We start from the raw sequence: 24,667 nt of genomic DNA, 5'->3' as shown, positions 1-24,667 counted from the left end.
TCCGGCACAGCTACAGTAACATGTCTGTCATCACCAACAGTTCTGGACACTGGTCAATGCCGCTAAAACTGCAGCCACTGATATCTCTGAAAACACCACAGAGCTGCTCCTAATGCCATTCTCGCCAGCATAGAGAAGGCACGGGACAGGTGTGGTCCCTGCTTCCTCTCATCATTAGCTTCCATTTAACCTAGGAAGGTGCATCTGATTGGTAGATTTGAGTCACATGTCTGTGCCTCACTGCAAGGGGAGCTGGGAAAGTGAGCATATTAGTTTTCTGTGGCTGCTGTAACAAATAACCACCAATGAGGTGGTTTGAAACCACAGAAGTTTATTCTCTCACAGTTCTGCAGGCCTGAAGTCCAAATTCCAGGTGTTGGCAGAGCTGCCCTTCCTCTGGAGGTTCTAGGGAAGAATCCTTCCCTGCCTCTTCTGACTCTGGCGGCTGTCACTATTCCTTGTGGCTATGCCACTCCATTCTGTGCTTCTGTCTTCACATGGCCTTCTCCTCTTCTCTCTCTGTGTCTCTCCTCTGTGTGTCTCTTATAAGGATATCTGCCATTGGATTTAGGGCCCACTTGGATAATCCAGGAAGATCTCACCTCCAGACCCTTAACTTAATTGCTTCTGCAAAGACCCTTTTACCAAATAAGGTCACATTCACAGGTTCCGGGGTTTAGGATGTGGACATATCTTTTGGGGCCGCTATTCAACCCACTGCAGTGAGTATCTGTGTTTTCAGGTTCTAAAGTAGGCAGTGAGCCCCACCTCACTAGATGGGAGATTCCTTAATTATAAGAAGGGGGTTCAGAGGCTGGGCAGTCAGAAAAACATCCAATGTCTTCTAGAACTGGGGTCACAATATTTTTTTAAAGACTTCTTTTTTGGGCTTCCCTGGTGGCGCAGTGGTTAAGAATCTGCCTGCCAATGCAGGGGACACGGGTTCGAGCCCTGGTCTGGGAAGATCCCACATGCCGCGGAGCAACTAAGCCCGTGAGCCACAACTACTGAGCTTGCGCGTCTGGAGCTTGTGCTCCGCAACGGGAGAGGCCGCGACAGTGAGAGGCCCGCGCACCGCGATGAAGAGAGGCCCCCGCTCTCCGCAACTGGAGAAAGCCCTCGCACAGAAACGAAGACCCAACACAGCCAAATATAAATAAATAAATAAATAAATAAATTTATTAAAAAAAAAAAAAGACTTCTTTTTAAAAAATACTTATTTATTTATTTATTTATTTTGGCTGCACTGGGTCTTGGCTGTGGCACTCGGGATCTTCGTGCGGCATGCAGGATCCTTTGTTGTGCCATGCGGGATCCTTTGTTGTGGCATGTGGGATCTTTAGTTGCAGCATGCATGCGGGATCTAGTTCCCCGACGAGGGATCGAACCTGGGCCCCCTGCATTGGGAGCTCGGAACCTTACCCACTGGACCACCAGAGAAGTCCCAGTCACAATATTTTTTCAGTAAAGAGTCAGAGGGTAAATATTTTCAGCCTTGAGAGTCATACAGTTAACTATTCAACTCTGCCCTTGTAGCATGGAAACAGCCATAGACATTCTGTAAACAAATGGGGGGTGCCTGCGTTCCAATGAAACTTTATTTACAAAAACAGGTGTCTGTCTAGATTTGGCCCAAGGGCTACAGATCACTGACCCCTGATCTAGAACATGGAGAAGTGCTTAGTAAGTGTTGATTGAGTCTTCAATCCTCAGTGTGTTTGAAATGTATGGAACACAGAGGATGGACTCAGGACAGAAATTAATAAACAACTAAAACTCATCACTAATGCTCTGTGACCCACACTCTTGAATATGCAAGGGTGAAGAATTGTGGTATCTAACCGCAAAAAAAAATCCAGTTTGTGAGTTTTACCTGTTTTAGAGCCTAGTGCTAAATGTGGCCCACATTTTGAGCCTGGTTTCATATCTAGTGACAGCACCCCTGTCCCAGCCGGAGATCTGGGCGCCCATGATCACAAGGAGGACGAGGGACGAGTATGGAGTGATTTACACAAATGAACCTCATCAGAGGAGCACTGGGGACAGGAGCCCAGCACGTCCTGCTGGCAACGGAGAGGAGCCATCGATGCCTCATGAGTGGCGAATCACATGAAATCCAGATTTCTACCTCCCGGACGGTAAAACAGCACAGGAAACAGTGTCTGAAGGGTAAAAGGGCAATGCTGGTGCTTATAGTAAAACAAAACAACAACAACAAAAAACATCGGTTTTGAAGGCAGACAGATCCGGGTCCAAGTCTCAGCTCCCCAGTGACCCAGTACAGCACCTGGGAAGGTCTCTTTACCTCTCCAAGCCTCAATTGCCTCATCTGTCAAATGGGGAGAGTTAGATCCATCCCACCCAATGGTTACAAAGATTAAAGGAGACAATTTTCATGAAAATTGTAGCACCCAGTGAATGCTCAGTAACTAACACTCAGTTAGTTCCTGACAAGGCTGTGAAATTAAAAGTGAATTTTTGAAGTCTGCACACCAGAACATACATGGCGAAGTAAGCATGCTCCTTCAAAGGAGGTCCCTGGGAAGCCCGACTCCTGGCCAGTCAGGCTGCCCGGACACAGCAGCCCTGGCACAGTATTTCGGGATCTGGCTGCTGACTAGTCTTCGGCACCTCAGCAGTTTGTCCTGACGTTTCCTCAGAGACAGGCAGGTCCTTGCTCTTGGAAAGTGGACTTGCTTTCTGGATGGAGCCCAAAGTTAAATGGAGCCCGGTCTGATGAACAAGGTAGGAGATGAAGCTGGCTGGAATCGCTCTGGGTGAGAAAAGATCCGTGATTGCAAAATAACGAGCAGGGGTGACTTGCGTGGCTTGGAGCCTGGCTCTGAAGGAAATCCCCAGAGAGGAGTTCCAAAAGGGCTTTAAGCATTGAGAGCTTTCCTGGAATAAGAGAGTAAGTCCCTGGAGAGATGACTATGGCAGGGGAAACACTTGTTTGGAAGGGCAAGTACTGGGACGTTTGTGGTCTCTGTACATTAGAGTTGTATCTTGTAAGATTCATTCATTCATCTATTCATTCATTCATTCATTCAACATTTGTTAAGCAGTAGGCCCTGTACTAGGCACTGGGTGTGGTGCCTATCACGACTTCATCCTTACCCTCAGATTTACAGCCACAAACAGACATTATTACAACCCATATAAAGGAACATCTAGACAATACCACTGTGATCTTTGCAAATGCTGCCTCTAGAGCTGTGCAGTGCACAACCTGTACAAAGGTACATGGAAGCCTTGCTTGAATGGGAGAAAAAATAAGGGTGTGAGTTATATGTGTAGGGTCAGGGAGACACTTGATCTGGATCATTAAGGAGGTAAAGGAGTTTTCAAGGCAAAAGGGTGGGGAAAGGGAAAACCAGACTCAGGAACAGTGTGTACCAAAGCACCGCGAGGAGTACAAGGTGGGTTCTGAGAATGCTGAGACATCTGGTGGATTTGGGGAAGAGGCAGGCTGGGGGCTGAGGGGACTGACTTCCTACACATGAGTCAAGATCCCCCAGGAGCTTCTAGGGGAGTCAGAGAGGCCCATGAATGTCAGACATTCCATTCCTCTGAGTTGGCCTCATGGCCTCTGCCTGAGGGAAAGATGCAAGAAAGCACACTGGCCTTGGTGTGGCACAGATCAGGTCTGGATCCCGGCTTTGCAGCTTGTAGGCTGTGTGTTCTCCAACCAGTCACTTAACCTCTCTGAGCAGGAGTTTCCTAATCTGCAAAGTGGAGGTCATACTGCTGGGAGTTGGGGATTCGGCAAGATTCAAAGTCAGAGATGAAATAGGTGTCGTAAAAGTTATTTTCTTTCCTCTCCAAGTTCTGGTCTCTGCCAACTTTTGTTTAGGGGACAGAAACCAATACTTAGGGTGCTGACAGCACCAGCCCTCTGTAGGTTGAGCAGGTAGGAGATTATTCTCTTTAGGAAAGTCTCCCTAGATAGCTGGCCCATTAGCATTAGCGAGCACTTTCTCTGTGTTTAGCACTGCCCTCGCTCCTCAGTGGTTTCTTAAAATGCAAATCTGCCCCTTTGAGTCCCCAGTGCTTGGGGGTAAAAGACGTTTACCAGCGTGTTCCATCTACCCCTGAGTGGAAGGGTGGGGCACAGAGAAACGTGGGTTGCACATCTCACCAGAAAGGGAGGAGCTGGGGATTGCTTTCCCTCCCGCCCCCAGAGATAGCAAGGAAGCTCCTGGGATTGCAGTTTGAAGGCAGAAGGAAAAGATCCCCGAGGGCATATGGAACCCCCCCTCCCAGCTCCCTTCACCGTATTGTGTGGGGTGCATTGTGTGGAGTCCAGCAGACATCCCACATTCCCTGGGTCGGCTCTGTGCTCTGGGCTGGGACTGTAAACACCAGTGAGCCCTCAGGGACTCACAGTCCAGCTGGGAAACCAAAGTAAACAGATAAGCAAGGCACAGAGGCCAAGGTGATGTTGTAACGGTAAGCGTGATGGCTACCTGTTACTGCGCATTTACTGAGTCTGGCCCTGTGCGAAGAACCATGCTACCTATTATCTCCACCTTCAGGTGGCTATTAGTAACCACTTTTTGTAGATGAGGAAACTGAGGCTCAGAGGGGTGAAAAATGCCTTGCCCAAGGTCAGAAAGCTAGCAGGTGGCAGAGACTACAAAACCCAAGTTCTCCACTGCTATGTTATTTGGCCGGAACAGGAAAATTGGCCCACATGTCTGAGTTCAAGTGAGGTATTTTCCTCTGTTACCTTTCATTGCCTTTCACTGTAGCATCTTGGAAACAAAACACTCCGAGCCTCTATTGTCTCATTCATGAAGAGGGAGGCACCAGGCACCTATCTTAACCATAGGATTCTTCCCAAGACACCCGCCCTACTGCAATGTCTTCCCTTCTATGTGAGTGAGGGTCTAACATGGGAGAGAGAGAATATGAAATAAGAAATACTGCAACATAAAAATATGTATGAAATAAAGCCTCCCTTTAGGTGCAAAATGCGGAATCAAGCAAATCTTCCCAGTTTAAAAAAAAGGCATCAGTAATTGCATCATTTCAAAACCGAATGGCTTGAGTGAAATTTAACTGGTGGTGCGTAGCGGCCATGTGTTAGAGACATTTTAATGGATATAAACAGACAGGCTCGCCACCCCTTTCAGGGCTATGCTTGAATTAGTTGAGGTTTTAATTATGTAAAGATTTTCAAGAATACATTCCTTTTAAAACTGTGACCTCCCTCATGACTGTTGGTGCATGTATATAAAAATATGTAACCCATATAAATTATGGCTTCCCATATGGCTCCTTCTATGACTTAGTTGCATGCAAAGAACTGCCGTCTAGCTATCAAATAGTAATCAAATCCTTACTGTATGGAGTCCAAACCCCGCAGCAACACCGAATGCAAGTTGTCCCCTCCTTTCCCCTATTCCAAACTCCTAAACTCCCAGACTGCATTTGCTCTCTCATTTTCCCAGCTCTTAGTTATGTAGATGAAAGAAGTTTCTCTACAAAGTCTTTTCCCCCTTCCTCACTTGTCCCATCCCATGTCTGTATTGAATGGAGATTCTACTGAGTCTACAGGGTTAAGGACTTAGACCTGGGCTGGCAAACACTCTGATGGAAGAAAGGGAAGGAGGTAGAAACACCAGCATTGGAGGTTGTAGACTCTAGTCCGTGATCACCCGTTAGTCTTATCTCTTTGCATTCTCCCCTGGGCCCCACTATACCTTGCTGACAGCCATTCCTGGGTAGGGGTAATTCCCCAACACGCCCACCGCCCACCCTAGGCTGCCCCCTCTGCCTGGCCTGCCCATCTGCTCCTTCTTCACGAGTCAGCTCTTGCATGGTCTCGTCTATGTCCCTTCCCCAGTGCCCCCAGCCACACTTAGCCCCTCCTTCCTCTGGGGTCCACCCTCCACACACCCACATTCTTGACAACCACCTGCAAAGGTTTGTTTATAGTTCAGTTTTATCTCTAGGTGACGAGCTCCCAGAGATCAAGGACTAACTCAGTTTCATGCCTCGATCCTCAGCGCTGAGCCCTGCATACATAGTAGGTGCTCAATACATATCGCTACATAACAGATGCCCAAGAAAGGCTTTTGGAATTGCACAGAATTGAAAAGGAGAGTGAAAACGAAACATTCCAAGCGTAGGGACTGATAGTCCCCTGGGAAAGGCATAGCCAAGGCTGACTGCCCAGTTCCTCATTTGTAGCTCTCTTGTACATTCTGGGTGAGTAAGCAGGCACACCCTTGGTGTGCTCTATCTCCAAAGATGGCTGAGCAAACAAATCCCATCTCACATGCTCTTTTGCAGTCAGCGTTGCCCCTGCTCCCATCCAAAGGCAGGGTTATCTCCCCTCTGATTGAATCAGGGCTGGCCTCAGAATAGAACACAGCAGAAGTCAGGCTGGTCAGCTTCCAGACCTCAGCCTTCAGAGGCCTTGCAGCTTCTATTCTCACCATGTCAAGAAGCCCAAGCTATCCTGCTGGAAAGGCCACACGGAGGAAAACCAAGCACCCCAGCTGACAGCCAACACCAACTACCAGACAGATGAGGGAGGACATCTTGGATCTTTTAGCCCCAGCCAAGATCCCAGCAGAGTGCAGCCACATAAGATGAAGAACTGGGCCCCATCTGAATTCCTGATCCACAGAATCATAAGCAATAAAATAGCTGTTATTTTAAGCCACTGTGTTGTGGGATGGTTTCTTATGCAGCAATAGATAACTGATACGTTAAGTTTTTTCTGAGTAAGCAAACAAATTGGTGGTGGGGGTTTTTGTGGCTTCTGAGCTGGGAGTTAGAGAGGGTATGACTAGAATTCAAGCTTTTCTATTTGTTTTTAGCTTTAAAATATAGAGGCATCCCTTAACCCGTGATCACAGTTAACCCCATCACCAGAATGGGGCAAATTGTTAAGGAGGCATTGAGAAGAATGCAGGACATTTCTGTGATCATCCAGCTGAAAGTGTATAACCTGAAAGTAATCATGAAGAAATATCTGACAAACCAAAACTGAGGGGCATTCTACAACTAACTGACCACTTCTCTTAAAAATCGTCAATGTCTTGAAAGACAAAGAAAAACTAAGGAACTCTTCTAGATTGAAAGAGGCTGAGAGATATGACAACCGAATGCCATATGGGGTCCAGAGTTTCCTTTTGTTATAAAGGACATTGTAGGGACAAATGGCAAGACCTGAATAAAGTTTGTAGATTAGATTATAATGCTGTCTCAGTGTTAATTACCTGATTTTGGTAATTACATTGTAAGATATCATATTGTAAGAGGATGTCATTTGTTTTTAGGAAATACACACTGAAGTATTTAGAGGTAAAAGAGGGGTTCTGTCTGCAGCTTACTGTGAAAAGGTTCTGAAAAAAAATACATCTTTCTCTCCTATATATCTGTCTAGAGAGAAACAGAAAAGAATAAAGCAAATGTGATAAAGCGTTTACATTTGGAGAATCCAGGTGAAGGGTATATGGGAATTCTTTGTACTGCTCTTGCAACTTTTTTGTAAGTCCAAAAGTATATTCAAATGAAAAGTAATAAAGAAAAAGAAAGAAGCAAATTGTGGTGGGCACATGGTTGCCCCCAAAGAGGAAACAGTGATCCCCTCTGGGGGCAGAACTGCCCCTGGAAACGCCCGGCTCCGAGCTGACTTCTGCCCCTTTCCCGTCTCCCTCTCATGGCACACAGGGGAGCCACCGGCCAGCCTGGGCTACCGCTAAACTCACCCCTCCACCCTCACTCACGCCCAGGGTTCTCTGAAGGCAAGGCTGGGTTTTGGACTGTTCCCAGCGAGAATCCAAAGGCTCTGAGGGGACTGCTAGGGAAAGCTTTCCCTGGGAGCTCCCGGGAGCCCACGGTCATGGAGTCACAGCTCTGCCTTCCTTGCCCATCTGGATTCGGAGGATTCCAATCAGAGCCACAAAGGAGAGGATAATGGAGGTGAGGGGCTAGAGCAGCCGCCCTCTGTCAGGAAGCGTTATTGAGAGCCCTACCTGGGGTGGTCTCGCTGTTTTACCTGCCAGGGTCAGGCAGGGGTGAGAGGAGAGGATCTTTATGGCCCAGAAGAAGGGCAGCGTGGGTGGCATTGGGATCCGGGCCAACCGAGGTTCCCAGGCTGAGCAATGCCAACCGGGCATGTTTCTGGGCAGAGCTTCCTTCCGGAGGGGAGCTGGCTGAGCAGGAAAGAGCCAGGAGTTTGGAATCCGAGAGCGCCGGGAGGGCAGTCTCTGACTCGCCCCTTCCTGGCTGGGTGACACTGGCCGGGAGACATCTCATAGCGCTGGGTGAAGGCCCCCATCTGCAAGGGAAATGATCAAACACACACTGAGATGTGAATGAAGTGTTAAGACAGTGCCTGGCACAAAGGAGGATCAATGCTTCAATTCCACCCACGCTTACAGAGCACAGACTCAGAGCCAGGCATAGTGGGGTCCTTGAGGGGGTGTGCTCTGCCCCTCTGACCCCCGAGAGGGGACGCAAGGCCTTCCCCTCTTGCTCCTTCACCCTGATCTTCCCCCTCTTCCATGCCAACATCACCACCAAAGCCCAGGTGCTAGAGCGTTTCTGGGTTCAAATATGAGCCTCTCCTCTGAGTGACTGAGGTTAAGTTATCTAACCTGTATGTGCCTCGGTTTCCCCACTTGGAACCGGGCACAGTAATAGCATACACCTTTTAGATTCTTCTGGATATCAGCTGAATCCATCCTTGCAAACTAAATAATAGCAGTGACTGCTCGTATAGCAGTTACTACGTGCCAGACACAGATCCACACTTTTTATTAGTATCACCCCCATTTCAGAGATGAGGAAGGTGAGGCACTGAGATACTGCATAATTTGTCCACGATCACAGAGAGAAGAGACAGAGCTGGGATCTGTGTTCCTAACCCCTGCTGTCTCCTGCCATGGGCATACAGTAAGTGCTCAATTCACGCTTGCTGTTACTAATGCTCTGAGCTGGGGCCAGCTTCACTGATGCACCACCTGCACAGTTCCACAGGGCCTGGCACTTAGAAGGGTGACGCTTGTTAATGCTCTGTCGCTGTCTTGAAATTCTCAATAAGTTTAACAAGGGGCCCCACATCTTCATTTTGCACTGGGCCCCGAAAATTCCATAGCTGGTCTTGCTCAGAATCTTATAGGAGGTGACCACCTCCTCCTCTTTCTTCCTCCCCCACCTAGACTGTGAGGTACCTTATTTCTCCATCCACCCTACTCCATGTCTGGCAGGTAGCAGGTGCTCCCCTTCTGGCCGAGAGGGACAGAGGTGGCCAAAGTCACAGCTGTTGTCCCCGCCCCTACTTCCTCTCAACACCCCAAAAATAGCTTCCAGCCCAGGGAACCTCAGGAACTGTCAGGGAAGAAACTTTTCTTGAAGCGTGCAGGGACTCTGGCCAGTGGCCACCAAAACCAGGTCTTTCCTGAATGGCAGGGGGAGGGAGGTGCAGCCAGAAGACATTGTAGCTCACTGCAACTGGGGAATCCCAGCCGGGCCCGAAAGACCCTAATAAACAGTTAATTATGATGCTGGCTCTGTAAACAGTGGCAGTGAGACCCAGCATAATGTGTAATTATGCCGGTTGGAGCTGGAGCTGGGCAGCGCTTTCTCCAGCAATACTGGAGGGAATGCAGATCTCAGGGCAGGCTTGTGGTCAGGGCACAAAGGTAAACAAGACCTTCCCTAAAGGCAGACAGGACTCAGTCCAAATGTTCAAGTACGGCAATGACGGTGGTTAAAAGAATTTTTTTCCTTTTTATATAGGGAGCAGGTAGTGGGGAGGGGGAGGGGAGGAACAGACATTTGTTCAGCACCTGCTATGTGTCAGACTTGGTTTGGGGCCAGGCAGGAGGGGGCTTGGGCATTTCTGGGACCGGATGTCATGCCTCTCCCCTCCCTGCCTGCCTGCCCTCCCCTCCTCCACACACATTTCTAATAACTGATATTTTAAAAATTGAGGTGAAATTCACATAACACAAAATTAACCATGTTAAAAGTGTACAGTTTGGTGGCCTTTAGTACATGCACAACTTTTTTTTCTCTAAATTGAAACTAACACAGTTTAGTTAGTTTCAGATGTACAGCAAAGTGATTCAGTTATACATATATATATTTTTTCCTATTCTTTTCCATTATAGGTTATTACAAGACATTGAATATAGTTCCCTGTACTATACAGTAAGTCCTCATTTTTTATTTTATATACAGTAGTGTAGTACATTCACAATCTTCTGCAACCATTATCTCTATCAAGTTCCAGAACATTTTCATCACCTCAAAAGGAAACCCTGTACCTGTTACTCACTTACCCCCTGGCAACCACTAATTTGCTTTCTGTCCCTATGGATTTGCCTATTCTGGACATTTTATATAAACGGAATCATATCACACGTGACCTTTTGGGACTGGCTTCTTTCAGATTGCCTCATGCTTTCAAGGTTCATCCACATGGTAGCATGCATCAATGCTTTATTACTTTTTATGGCCAAATAATATTCCATTGTCTGGATATGCCACATTTTGTTTATCCATTGGTAGACATTGGGTTGTTTCTACTTTTTGGCTTTTATAAATAATGCTATGAACATTTGTGGACAAGTTTTTGTATGGTCATGTTTTCAGTTCCCTTGGGTGTATGTATGTATGTATGTATATATATATATATCTCAATACCTAGGAGTGGGATTGCTGGGTCATAGTGTTACTCTATACTGAGCTTTTTGCTGCTTTCTATGGCACCTGTACCATTTTTCATTCCCATAAGTAATGCACAAGGGTTCCGATACCTCCATACCCTTGCCAACACTTTTCTTTCTTTCATTTTTAAAATAATCACTGATTTCTCATGGGGGCTGAGGTAAGCTCCTGTCTGCCACTGGGGCTGAAACACAGAGCCATGTCTTCTGGAATTACTGGAAAGCCCTATAAAGGCCAGAGTGCAGGAGGAACAATTTGGGTCCCCCTAGAAATAATTCATCACACAGAAAGAGACAGACAAAAACAGCAGCTCCAAGCTACACCAGTCCTACGGGGCCTGGTGATGATTTCAACATGGCAAGCTGCCCCCAGGTGCCATGTGGGTGCCATGGGGGGAAACGGCTGTGTGTGACTTGAGAGATAGCATAGACCCTTGGAGCCCAGCCAGCTTTGCCACGGACACCTCTGCCTGAGTGTCACTGAGGGAGGCGATGTTTTGCCAGCTCTGCCAGAGCACTGATGGCCTGAGGGACCTGGCGCAGGGCAACGCTGACAAAATGAGGGGCCACTCGGGTACTGGGAGGTGGTGGGAAGAGGGCCAGCTTGTGTGCATAGTCACATGGTTTCTCCCACCCGCGAAGGAACCAAGAACAGCCGTGCCTTGCTTCATTGCGCGTCGCAGATACCGCATTTTTAAACAAATAGAAGGTTTGTGGCAACCCTGTGTCAAGCAAGTCTATCGGCGCCATTTTTCCCACAGCACTTACTCACTTCCTGTCTCTGTCACATTTTGGTAATTCTCGCTATATTTCAAACCTTGTTATTATTATATATCTATTATGGTGATCTATGATCAGTGATCTTTGATGTGACTAAAGGGAAAAGATTACAACTCACTGAAGGCTCAGATGATGATTAGCATTTTTTAACAGTAAAGTATTTTTTAGTTAAGGTATGCACATTGCACACTTAATAGACTACAGTGTAGTGTAAATGTAATTTTTATATACACTGGGAAACCAAAAAATTTATGTGACTCGCTTTATTTCAATATTCACCTTATTGTGGTGCTCTGGAACAAAACCCACAATACCTCAGAGGTCTGTACTACTGCATTACGCTTGCAAGGGAAGAGAACCAGAAACATTTGGCAAACAGTGCTAGTGACTCCCATGTATAACTGACTGCAAATAATGTATTGTTTATAACGTATTGATATGTAAGTAATAATTACAGTGGCGTTTATGAGTGCTTCCTATGTACCATGGACTGAGCTAAATGCATCCTTTCATGAATTCTCACGGCAATCCTGGGGTGTAGGCATTATGATCGCTAATGATTCTCGTCTGTTATTTAGGATGCTTTAGGCTGCAAGTTACAGACAACACAACTTAGGCTCAAATGGCCTTAAACACTAAAAGTCATTATTTCACATAATAAGAAATCCGAGGAAGGGCACACGCTGGGTGTGATGCTGGTGGCTGCATGATATCCTCAAGGTCACCATTTCTTCCCACCTCAGACTTGACATCTTCAGGGTTGACTTCGTCTCAGGCTGCAGGATTTGCAATGTCACATTCAGACACCATGACTGGCCAGCATCACCTTCTTATGAGGGAGGAGGAGTTTTCCCAGAAGCCCCAGCAGACTTTCCCGCGTGTCTCCTTGGCTGTCATTGGATCACATAACCACTGGGGAACCAATCACAGCAAGAGAAATGGGAGCCCCATGCCTGACATCCTCACTTGGGTAGAACAGGTTTTGGGGAGGTGGGAGGGGTGGGGTTAAGCACGGTGAACAGATCCAGGGTTTGAACCCGGAGCTGCCTTCCTCTTGACCTCCTGGATATTCAGGAAAGCAGCCCTGGCAAGGGTGGTCCTGCAACCGCTAGCCCAGGCACTCTCCACTCCTGATTTCCTTTTTAGCCATGGTTTCCAGCACCTGGGCACCATCCTCCTTCAATCCCCCCTGCCCCCCACCCCGCAGCGTCCAGCCAACCAGTGACCCCGCACGTCCATTCCAATCAGCCAGCCCAGCTCAGAGCCAGCCAGAGAACTTTCTGTTCTGCTCTTGATCATGTGTCCACCCGCATCAGCCTTTCCTGACTGCCCGCAGGGCTGAGGCCTCTCAGAACTGCTCCTGTGCAGTCAGACATATCTGGCTGATCAGCAGTTCTGGGCGGAGGCCAGCAGGGGCAAGGGCCTTTTGGATCCCGTCTGTCCATATGCATCAGCTGTTCCGGGCCGGCGGCTCCAGCACCGTCGGGCAACACGGCTGGGCCTGGCCCCATCAGTGGAGGGGGCCATGAGATTAGCACCCTGCCTCTCTTGTTTGGGAGGCTGAAGCCTGAGATTGGGCTTGCGCGAAGGCGATGGACAATGGCGGTAAGGGTTTGGGAGAAGTGAGAGGAAGGATGTCAGAGGAAGAAAAAAAAAGAAGAGAGAGAGAGAAACACCAGGAGATTCTAAGACAGCAGAGACCTCATCTTGGTCCTGTTTGCATCCACAACACCTAGCAGAGCGCCTGGTACAAAGCAGGGGAGAGTTGGTCCAACTGGCCTGCAAAACAGAAGAGAGAGACAAGATGCTGAGCGCGAGGAGGGGAGGGACGGGGAAAGAGACACAGAGAATAGAGCAGGGCAGGAAGGGGTGAGTACAACCCGTCTTGTTTGTCTTTCCATCCTTTCACTCTCACAGCCCCCGGTTTACTGTAGCTGCTCCACAAATGTTTATCTTGCTGAACCAAGCGAAGAGGAGGAGAGGGGACCCAGAGTCGGAGAGGAAAGAAGACAGAAGGAAGAAAAGCCTGGGGTAGGGGGCTCCGGGGGGAGAGACATTGAGAGAGGGAAAGGGGAGGGGAGGTTAGTAATCAGGAAAGAGAACAGGCAGGACCAGCCCAGCAAAGGAATTGGAAGCGAAGAGGTGAGGCAGGCGATGGGAGCTGGAGCAGCCTCAGCCCTTTGATGAAAATGCACATTAGCAAACGTGCTGGGATCTGACAAGTGCCAACAGGTCCATCGCAGAGTTAAAAAAGTGCCACATCTGTCAGGGTTTCAATTTTTAAGTCAGCACTTTCCTTCTCCTTCTCATGCTGGGATTCTGCATCTGTGGTCTTTCCCGCGCGTCTCCTGCAAGCATGTGGGGTTGTCGTGGAGCCCTCCGACTTCCAGGGAGGTTGGGAGGGTGGGGTGAGCATGCCCGGAGGCTCCATGTGTCTGGGGGGAGGGGGGGTGTGGTTGCCCCGATGGCAGCTGTTGCAGGGGTGTCCTGCGGAGGGAGGGCACGGGAATGCAGGTAAGGTTTTCAGCAGACACTGGGAGGACCCAAGGCAATGAACCTCTGTATGTACTGGGTTGAATAGGGTCCCCCCAAATTCATGTCCATTGGTAACCTCAGAGTGTGACCTTAGTTGGAAATATGGTCAAAGACCTGGAGATGAAATCATCCTGGGTTTATGTTGGGCCCTAAATCTGATGACTGGTGTCTTATAAGAAGAAGAGAGGATGCAGAGACAAAAAGAGAGGAAGGTGATGGGAAGACAGAGGCAGAGATCGGAGTGATGCAACCACAAGCCAAGGAATGCCAAGGATTGCCTGGAGCCACCAGAAGCTAAGACAGAGGCAGGGAACCGACTCTCCCCTAAAGCCTCCAAAAGGAACCAAAGCCTGCTGACACCCTGATTTTGGACTTCTGGCCTCCAGAACCATGAGAGAATCCTTTCTGTTGTTTTACACCACTGAGTTCCTGGTAACTTGTCACAGCAGCCCCAGGAGACTAATACAACCTCCTGGCCTTGGGGGACCCATTTTGCCTGCTCTTGGGTCTGACGGGATGATGGCACAACTGTTACAGATAAGGGAGGGTTCCCGGCCCTCAAACCTGGTCTTGTCCAATCTCCAGAGCTGGAGAGTGACTTGTTTTCTCACCACCTGGGAATCATGTTTATTCTCTCCTCTCCAAAACTCAGGTTCCTGCTCTGGCAGCTGAAGGATCTGTCTCTGTTGGCTGGGGCGGGGTGGGGGGCACTTTCATCCAGCTGTGTATGCAGGGGCTAAGGGAGGCTAAGGGAACCACCAGACCCCAGAGGACCCGGGTGCCGGAGAGGGGCTACCTCTGGGTGCTCTTTAAGCAAAAGCTATGACCTCTGATCATCCTGAGCTCCTATCCTGCGACTTCCAAGGTATGTGAGCTTACCTTGGTCTTGCCTTCAACTCTGGCCTTTGAAAACAACCTCATCTGTAAAACGAGAAAGAAAATCCCTACTTCGTGCGGTCATTGGGAGAATTAAAGAAGAAAACGTATAAGAAGAGCTTAGACAAGGCCTTAGTAAATGGTGATGAGAAAGATGAAGATCTTTCCAAGCCTGTTTCTGTCTGGGCCTGAATGGTTATAGTGGGCCATAAAGAAAGATGGCCCCTGCCCTTTAGTAATATTGGAAGACTGCCACAAATGTGTGAAATTATTAGAAAGCCATTAAAATACACAACAGTAGCAAGTGACTGGGATTTAGTGCAGCCTGGCTGGGATCAGGTCTGACAGGGGGTCACAGAGGCGGTAGGTAGAGGAGGATGACTAACTCATCCAAGTTTGCCTGGGACTTGCCCGGGTGAAGCACTGGATGTTCCACATCCTGGGCCAATGGGGACGGCTGGTCACTCTGTGTGGAGGAGGTAACTTCACACAGGCCTTGAAGGAATCATTCATTCATTCATTCATTCTCTGAACATTTGCTGAGACTCACCATAGGCCAGGCTCTTTGAGGCACTGGGCACACTGGACACAGCCCCTGCCTCCAGAGCACTCGCATACGCATACTTGCACGCACACACCTGTCATTCAAGAAAGCATCTCCTGAGTACCTACTGGGTGCCAGGCAATCAGGTGCAGTAACAGCAAAGATAAGTGATGTCGTTTCTGATCTCAAGATGCTCACATCTACTTGGGGAGAGGGTGGCAGGTAATTCCCTCCAGTGCGGGAAGGGCTGCTGCAGAATTTGGTGGCTGGAGAGGTCTCAGGAGAGAAAAGGGACTCCCAACCCTATTAGGGCAGTGTGGGGGGGTTTCAAGGAATCTTCTGGAAAGAGGTGGCGCTGAGAAGCGGCAGGAGCTGGTCAGAGGAATAGGGAAGGGTGTTGGGGCAAAAGGATCGGCCAGAACACAGGTAGCCAGGCAGAGGCCCACAGGAAGCACAAGTATGGTGCTTTGGTGCCGAGAGGAGGCTCGGGCCTGCAGCAGGGGGGTGTCAAGATGAAGATGGGCAAGGAAAGGGCAGGGGAAGGAGGGCGTCTGTTTTGCAAAGGCACAGAGCATGGAGCTCTCAGGACATGTGGACGGGTCTTGACTGAAGGGAGGTGTTTAGGGCCTGTACCCACTCTGGCTGGGGACGGGGCAGCTGCCCTGGCTGCTGGCGCAGAGCACTGTGGGAAGGTGCAGGGGAGGGAGGACATGCATGCTTGGCTTCAGGACCAACAACTGCTGCGAGAAACAAGCAGAAGAAAGAAAAGTCAGGACAGACTGGACACCATCCTATGCTTGGGCCCCAGTTTGGGGGATTGGACGGTGGCACTGCGTCTTCCTTGGAGTTTGGGTCAGAGATGCACATTGCCCCTACTTGTCCTATAATTGTTTCTGCCCAATGAATAAACCCGTGTTGAGCATCTTGGAGCTGGGCCTCATTACTGAGAAGACAAAACTGGATATTGCGAGGGAGAGCGAACTGAGGGTCTCACATTGGGGCTCGAGGGGGCGTGGGTGGCCAGGGAAGGTCTCCCTGAGCTGACCCCCAGTGATCCAGAAGTGCTAGTCTTGGGAAGATGCAGGGAGAGGAGGAGTCTTCCAGGCAGAGCGAACAACAAGTACAAATGCTCAGAGGTGGGAGCAAGCAGCAATATGCAAGGAACAGAGAAGCCAGGATGGATGGAGTGGGAGACTGGGGCACGTGGGAGGTGATGCAGGTACAGAAGTGGGCCAGGGTCAGATCAAGGCTGGCAGAAGTGAAAGATGAGTGAAAAGGCTCTCATTCTCATTGGACACTGAGGCCCAGACAAACAAGCTACCTCTTGTGACACAGCAGATTAGCATCAGAGCTGAGGTTAGGACCCAGGACCCCGACTTTCTGATTTCCTCTTGATCTGACCCTGTTTCCCCCTCTGGGGAGGTGAAGACAGTGACTCAGCTGGCGGTGTTGGAGGAGACCTTTCAAGGCTCTGCTGCCACCCGCAAAAAGGCTTGGCTCGTCCGGGCAGTGGGGCAGTGCCCCCAGAGCCCAAGAGCCAGCCTGTGCACTCTGCTGCACAGCCTTTATGTCTGCCCCTTAATCTCCAGGCCTTTCAATTTCCCGATCTCAGATAATTTTACAGACGTGGTGTGTGTGGCTGGCTGTAATAACCGTCTGTTGAATAAATGACCCCTTCTGTCTTGACTCACAGGTAGTTAAACCTCATGCTGAGAGCAAAGGTGAAGTAGCTGGGGCTGGGGGCTGGGGGTGGTTTGCTTTGCCAGTGACCTGCAGGCTGTCTTCACTCCTGGGGGCTTCAATTCGTCATTGATAGAACATGACTAACAATGTTTATTTAACTCCTTTGGTGTTTTGGAACTACTTAAGCAAAAATATTTGGCGTAAGAAACACTTCCTGAATTCTGTTGCTGGGTCCCCCTGGTCCAGCTCCCCACTTTTCCTCTGCGGAGCCACCTCTCCCCTGCCACCCCTATGCACAGTCCCTGGGCTTCAGGGATCATGTGACTCTGGACTGGCCAATCAGAACCCTGCATTTCCCGGACAAAGGGAGTGAATCAGAAATGGGCATGTGGCCCAATCAGAACCAACAGGACACAATGATTTTTGTTACAGCCTTTGGAAAAGGCTACTCACTCTCCTCTTCTGGACTCGAACCTGGGAAAATGTGACAGGAGCTGCTGGCAGCCATTTCATGGAAATTGAGAGTGGAAGCAATATGGAGTTCTGGTGACATTTGTACTCCTAGATCCAACAGTGCCTGAAGCGCACCTCTCCTCTAGGCTTTTCAGTTGTGTGCATCAAGAAATTCCTCATTTTGCTTAAATCAGCTTGAGTTGGGTTATTGCCTACTTGAAATCTAAAGAGTCCTGATATGATCATCATGTAGATTGGGGTCAGCAAACCATGGCTCATGGGCCAATTCCAATTTGCTGCCTACTTCCCCCCCTCCATTAAGGACTTTAGTGAGATATAATTTACATAAATTAATTCACCCATTTTAAATGTAAAGTTTGATATATTTTTGTGAATATACACAGTCATGCAACTGGCACCAAAATCAATTTTTGGAACATTTCTATCCACTCCCAAGATTTCCCTCTTGCCCCCTCTTTTTTTGACTTTATCAGTAAATGAAATTATTATTTTTTTTTTTTGGGCTACGCCGGGCGGGTCTTAGTTGCAGCACGCGGGATCTTTAGTTGCGGCATGCAAACTCTTAGTTGCAGCATGAATGTGGGATCTAGTTCCCTGACCAGGGATCAAACCTGGCCCCCCGCATTGGGAGCACAGAGTCTTGCCCACTGGACCACCAGGGAAGTCCCAGTAAATGAAATTTTTAATAGCAGCTTTACTGAGATATGATACACATACCATAAACGTCGCTCATTTAAAGTGTACAATTCAAAGGCTTTTAGTACAGTCACAGATAGGTGCAACCATCACCACAGTCAATTTTAGAATATTTTCATCACTTCAAAAAGAAACCCCATATCTTTTAGCCATCAGCATCCCCCCCTCCCCCGCCCCCAGCCCCTTGATTCTCCCCACTCCAGTCCTAAGCAACTACTAATCTACTTTCTGTCTCTATGGATTTACCCATTCCTGACACTTCAAATAAAAGGAATCATACAATAGGAGCATTTTGTGTCTGGCTTCTTTCACTTAGCATAATTCAAGGTTCATCTGTGTTGTAGCATGTATCAGATGTACTACATTGCTTTTTATAACCAAATAATATTCCACTGTATGGACAGGCCACATTTTGTTTATCTAGTCATCAGTTGATGGACATTTGGGTTGTTTCCACTTTTTGACTATTATGACTATTATTTCCTGACTATTTTGCTGCTGTGAACATTAGTGTATAAGTTTTTGTATAAACATATGTTTTCAGTTCTCTTGGGTATATACCTAGGAGTTGGATTGCTGAGTCATGTGATAACTCTATGTTTGACCCTTGAGGTACCATGTTTCCCAAAGTGCTATCCCATTTGACATTCCCACCAGCAGTGTATGAGGATTCTGATTTCTCCACATCCTCAACAACTTTTCAATTATAGTCATCCTAGTGGGTGTAACGTGTTGTCACCTGTTTTTGTAAATAGCGTTTTATTGGAACACAGCCATGCTCATCTGTCATTTCCACATTGTCTATGGCTGATTTTATGCCACAAGGGCAGAACTGAACAGTTGAAAAAAGATGATGTGTCCTGCAAAGCGTAAAATATTTACTATCTCGCCTTTTACAGAAAAAGTTCACCAACCCCTGATTAAGACCCATCCTTCCACTTTTCTGTAACAGGAAACTTAGGCCCAGAGAAATTATATCTCTACCCTGGGGCACACAGCCAGGACTGGAATCTTTCTGGGCCTCAGTCCCTACATTTATAAATCGGGAAACAATATCGCAAGATGCGGTGAGAATTAAATAAAGCAAGGTCAGTAAAGTGCTTAGCCCAGGGGTAGATATTCATTAAATGTGACACTTCCCTAGAAGCTGAGGTGCCTGACACCTAGTCTAATGGTCCACCCACCCCCTAATTTCCCAAATAGATGCTTTTTCAACTGGTTAGCTGGACCCAGCTGAGTTGCTAGTGTGTGAACTGACACTTCCTTACCCTGATCTGGAGAAGCCTAAATGTGCATCGGACATAAAAATTAGATTCATGCTTCTGGTAATATCACTCAGCATGAAGAATGGAGTCCTCTTTCCTCTCCCACATCCTTTCTTCTCTGCTGTCCCGTGGGTGTCTGGCACACCATTGCTCTTGCTGGCCTGCAAGCCGGCTCTCACAGCTCTGCAGCCTTCACTCCTTCCTAGCTCTGTGTCAGAAGGTCAGCCCTCTCTGGTCGCCATCGCCACCTCCTGCCTGCATGCAGCTATGTACCATGGAACAGGCCACCCTTCCGTGGTCGAGAACGTGGGCTCCATCTGAAGTCAGTCAGGTCAGGGGTGGGATCTGGCCCCAGGACCTCGGATGCTACTCAACCTCTCTTGGCCTCAGTTTCCTTATCTGCATAATGGGGACAGCTGTGTCCACCTCTTAGGGCTTCCCTGAATATTAAAAGAGCTGAATGTATGAGAAGTCCAAAGTACAGTGCCTGACAGGGTTTAATAAATGTGTTCTTGGAAAAGTAGGGGTAGAAAACAGCAACTATGTTGCAGCTATGCAAAGCCCTTTCTGTACGTTCTTCCCATTTCACAGTGGGGATGGGGGCTCAGAGACATGAAGTGTGCTCCCCAAGTTTACAAAACAAGTGAGGGGCAGAGTTCTGTCCCTAACTTCCTGTGCCACCTCAGGCCAGGCCTTTCCCCTTTCTGGGCCTCATGTCCCCATCTGTCCCCATCATTGGACTGATGATCTAGAAGTCCTCATCCCGTTCTAGGTCTAGGGTCCTAGCTCCCTCAGGGTCCATCTCCTGGGAGGGAGGAATGGCTTACCCCTCTGTTGCTCATCTGGCCTCCTGACCAGCAGGCAGTGCCCACATCTGTCCCACTTGCTGCCCTCCCTTCCCCTGCCCCTCCTTCTCTCGTTTCTGCGGCTTAAGAGCATCACCTGACTCAGCCAGGGAGAGCGGGTTTGGGGTCCTACAGGTGTTTCTACTCCTGGCTAATTTGTTTTCACCAAGTGCCAGTCTGACAGGTCTGCAAACCTCTCTTTGAGTTGGAAATGGGGGTTTACTGGCACTGCTGCAGCAGGGTCCAGAAAGAATCTTTACTCAACTCAGATTCACGAAATGACTCCTCTTTACCAGCCCTCTCATCCGAGTCAGCTGTCCAGGATGCTGTAAAATATGTAGGAAGAGACCCCTGATGGGAACTTCAATCTTGACAGTCACTCTCCCTGGAGCTGCTGTCTCTGCCCACTTCCTGCCACCTGTTCCCACTCTTCACGGCTGACTCTTTCTCCTCCTTCAGGTCTTGTCTAAAATGTCACCTCCTCAGAGAGGTCCTCCCAGATTGCTGGTCTAAGTAGCCTCCTCCCTCCATTCCTCTCATCCTCATTTCCTGTTTGCTTCCTTCGGCACACTTAATCCAAGACAATTTTACACATTCCTGTTGATTTATCTGCATACTTGTTGAGTATTCCAGGTTCTGGGAGGGGGGGTGGAGGGGCAGCAGGGCCCGTATCTGGGTTTTTCATCAATCTATAATAACCCAGCTTTGTCAGTGCCTAGCACATAGTAGGCGCTCAATGCCTTTTGGGTGAATGAATGAAAACCTTGTTTGGAGCAGTGAGGGAAGCCTGGGAAGCTGCTCTTTGGCAGTGAGAACATGCTGAGCCAGAGGGTCCTCCTGCAGGGAGCTGACTTCATCGCCAAACTTGTCCAGAGGCTACAGGGCTGCACGGAGGGTACTGTGTGTACAACTATTTTCACAGCTTTTCAGACTTCCGAACAAGCTGCCTTCCCAAGAAAACACATTACACAGAGCCTCCCCACCCCCTCCTGCTCAGCCAGCCAGTGTCCCAAGGATCAGCCCTTTGTTTATGATAATAAAGCAGGGCCATGGCAACGCACTGTGATGTCATGGGAGTGTGAGGTCATAAATCCTTCCAGAGGAAGAACAGGATGGAGTGGACACAATGGATTCCGAGCCTCCCCTGGCCTGGCTGGGGCTGTTGCTAGATACGTTTTTCTTATACCGAGTGGCTCATTTCTTTTTCTTTTTTCTGTTTTTTTTCTTTCTCTCTCTTTTTTTTTAATCCCCCCCCAAATTAAAATAAATAAATAAAGTTTTAAAAGACTCTGAGTGGAAAGATTTGTCCCAGGAATTTCCTGTTGGCTAATGTCCAGTTAGCAGGGAACACCAGCAGTAATGTGAACAATGCTTGCTCCTCCCGGACCTGCCACGGGAAAACTTCCCCAATTCCCCAGTTTCATGGCTGAAACAGGGCAGAGCCTTGGAGAGTTACTGGGCTCAGGACCACGGGGTTTGCAAGGAAATCTTTCTCTTGCTCACTTTCTCCATCTTCCCTTCCACTCAGTCCTTCTCTCTCTGGCTCCTTCTCGGTCTGTTTCTCTTTTCGCTAACCTCAATCTGTCCTACCTTCTCTTAGTCTGGTTTCCTCTCTCTCTGTTTCCCCCACGACTCTCAGTATGTCTCCCTCCATCTCAGTCTCCATCTCTCAGTCTCGGTCTGTGTTTTTCTTTCTTGGGGGTTCTTTCTCCTGCTGAGTTTGTCTCTCCCAGTCTCTCTTGGTCAGCCTCACTGTTTTGCTTTTTTGTTTTTTTGACCGCACCACGCGGCATGTGGGGTCTTAGTTCCCCGACCAGGGATCGAACCTGCGCCCCCTGCATTGGAAGTGCGGAGTCTTAGCCACTGGACTGCCAGGGAAGTCCCCCAGCCTCACTGTTTTTGACTCGCTGTCGATGTCTCTCTCTCTTGCTCACTTTCCTCTTGTCCTTCTCCTGTGCTCATGTTACTATAACAAATCAACATTTCTGACTCAGAGGACTGAAGGGGAGGCCCACTGCCCAGGCTTTGTGATCTGCAAGCTGAGCGGCGAGGGGTCCAGGTTTCTGGCAGGGGGCTCCAAGTGGCAAGAGGCGCATGGATGCGGGACATCTGCACCCACTCAAGGAATTTGTTGGGCCTGTGACTTGGGAGCTGCACGCGCAACTGGAGAGAGCGTAGCCCGCAGTCTGCCAGGGCCTGTAGGCCTTTTGGCGACATACACCTCCCCCAGCCAGCCCCTTCTCTGATGCTCATTTGGTGAGGGAGGGAGAGGATGCGAGGCAGCAGGGAGACTCTTCCAGTCGCTGGCCACCCCAGGGCCCTTGTCCTGCCCAGAGCCTCCTTCTGACAACCCATACTGTGTGCTGCAACAGCCCCCATCATATTTCACCTAAACTCAGGTTTTTCCACCTCAAACCTATTGACATGTGGGCTGGATAATTCTTTGGTGAGGGCTGTCCTATGCACTGTAGGATATTTAACGGCATCCCTGGCCTCTACCCACTAGATGCCAGTAGCACCCCTCCTCCCAAATTGTGACAACCAAAAATGTCACCAGACATGGCCAAATGTCCCCTGGGGTGGGGTAAATAAATCACCCCGGTTGAGACTCGCGGTTCTAAACCATCTCTGCGCCTTTCCTTCTACCCGAATTCCTCACTCTCATCTTTTCCCTTGCTAAAATCATCCACGGCGCCCTATTATAATTATTATTACTATTACTATTTACTATTACTACCATAGCAAACATCTATCTGGGACTGTCTACGTGGCCAGGAACTGGGCTAAGTGCTTCGTATATGTATGAACTAACTCCCCAGCACCTATCTCACAGGGCTGGTGAGGTTGGTCATGATAAAGCAACGCCCCTTAGCCCAGGGCTAAGCCAGTAGTTATCGTCATTATTGCTACTGCATGTGGGTCTTAGTTTCCCTAAGCCCTTTCATGCCTCTGTGCTTTTGCACCTGCCCTTCCCTCTACTTGCACGGACCTCGCCCCCTTTCTCCACCTGGCACTCTCCCCCTCTTCCCCCAGGACCTGGTTCTGATCTGATTGGTTCTCTAAAGACTTTCCTCAGGGCCTGGAGCACCCTTGGGCTCCTCCATTGGAGGCTCTTATCTCTTTTTCAGCAGTTCCCATAGTGGACCCCTGCCCCCCCTCCCCCGCAAGCTGGGAGCTGGGGGTTGGGGCAGAGGCGATGGCTTACTCATCTCTGTGTCCTGGTGGCAGATGAGGTTGGGGCTTGGCGACCACTGAAAGTTCTGACGAGAGTAGGTCAAGTACCTTGGGTGGGAAGCCTATGATAGGGGCAGAAAAAAGAGGAGCCGGCCCAGCTCCAATTCTCCTCTCCCCATCTTGCTCCACACGGTCCAGCCGCCCTCTCTTACTGACTCCAGAGGCGGCCACGTGAACCAGGCCTGCCCAATTAGGGGACGTCCCGCCCCCCAGCCACAATAATTGGCTCATGGATGGGCACATGACTCAACTTGGTCCAATGACATTTTTTGGAACAAAGAAGACTTAAAGGCAAACCTGAGGGTCCCTGCAGCCTTCATGGCACCTGGAGGGGAATCCAAACTGAGAGAGACAGGACTGAAAGATGGAGCGAGAGCCCGGATGTCACTATTTGAAGCCCTGGGGCAGGTGATGCCTGAAGTTTCCACCTTGAACTCCCCACTTCCGGGACTAAAAATTTGCCTATTTCCTTGAAGCTGTTTGGAGTGAACTGTCTGTCCCTTTATGTCACACCCCCTGACTTCCAAACCAGTGCCCTCTGGGCTTCAGTGCCTCCTACAGTGCTCTTCCAAGTCCTCCTTGCTAGAGAGCCCTTCATGCTTATGATCTCAAACCCAAGAGCTCCAAAATTGATGAGGGACACCTGGGGGTCCCCTTAGCTGTGCACGCTTTTTGCTGCCTGCCCTCCCTCAGCAAACTCAAGGGGTTACTTAGATCAGGAACTGAAAACACATCCGCGGGTCCCCAGGGAGGAAGAGGGGACTGCCGAGTGGCTCTCACCTTGAGGTCTGTCTGCTCAGTGTCAGATCAAGACATGAGGCCTCCCCACAGAACAACGGCAGGCCGGGCGCGGGGGCGAGCTCACCTGGCCCACAGCTGCACGCCTCCCCGTGAGAGATGCACAGGGCGCTCCGACTTCCGCCACAGCCCCACCGTCTCCATGCACAGCCCTGGCTCCCCAACCCCACCCCCCACCCCTAGAGCTTGGGCAAAGGCAACTCACTGAGAAGTGAGCCGTGGAGGACGGGTGGGGGGGGCAGGGCC

The 24,667-nt window shown here is 49.2% G+C and overlaps 1 protein-coding gene across 12 annotated transcripts in view; it reads right to left on the bottom strand.

The window, feature by feature from the left end:
- Positions 1-24,667, bottom strand: part of SPRING1 (SREBF pathway regulator in golgi 1) — a 259,028-nt gene that overhangs the window by 30,403 nt on the left and 203,958 nt on the right. For 2 of the 12 annotated variants that reach the window (XM_059893975.1, XM_059893985.1), the window contains one exon: positions 8,256-8,296. The exons of 5 other annotated variants lie outside the window; for them this stretch is intronic. In XM_059893975.1, the coding sequence (XP_059749958.1) occupies positions 8,271-8,296 (26 nt within the window). In that variant the 3' untranslated portion in view covers positions 8,256-8,270. Of the gene's footprint in view, positions 1-7,991; positions 8,297-12,768; positions 13,251-24,667 lie in introns of those variants that run through there. 5 more of the 12 variants (XR_009497199.1, XM_059893976.1, XM_059893987.1 and 2 more) reach the window with 5 other exon arrangements.

This window comes from Balaenoptera ricei, chromosome 14 (genome assembly GCF_028023285.1).
Source record: "Balaenoptera ricei isolate mBalRic1 chromosome 14, mBalRic1.hap2, whole genome shotgun sequence".
Lineage (NCBI taxonomy): Eukaryota > Metazoa > Chordata > Mammalia > Artiodactyla > Balaenopteridae > Balaenoptera > Balaenoptera ricei.
Note: the sequence above shows the minus strand (reverse complement) of the source record. Positions and strands in the feature narration are given on the sequence as shown.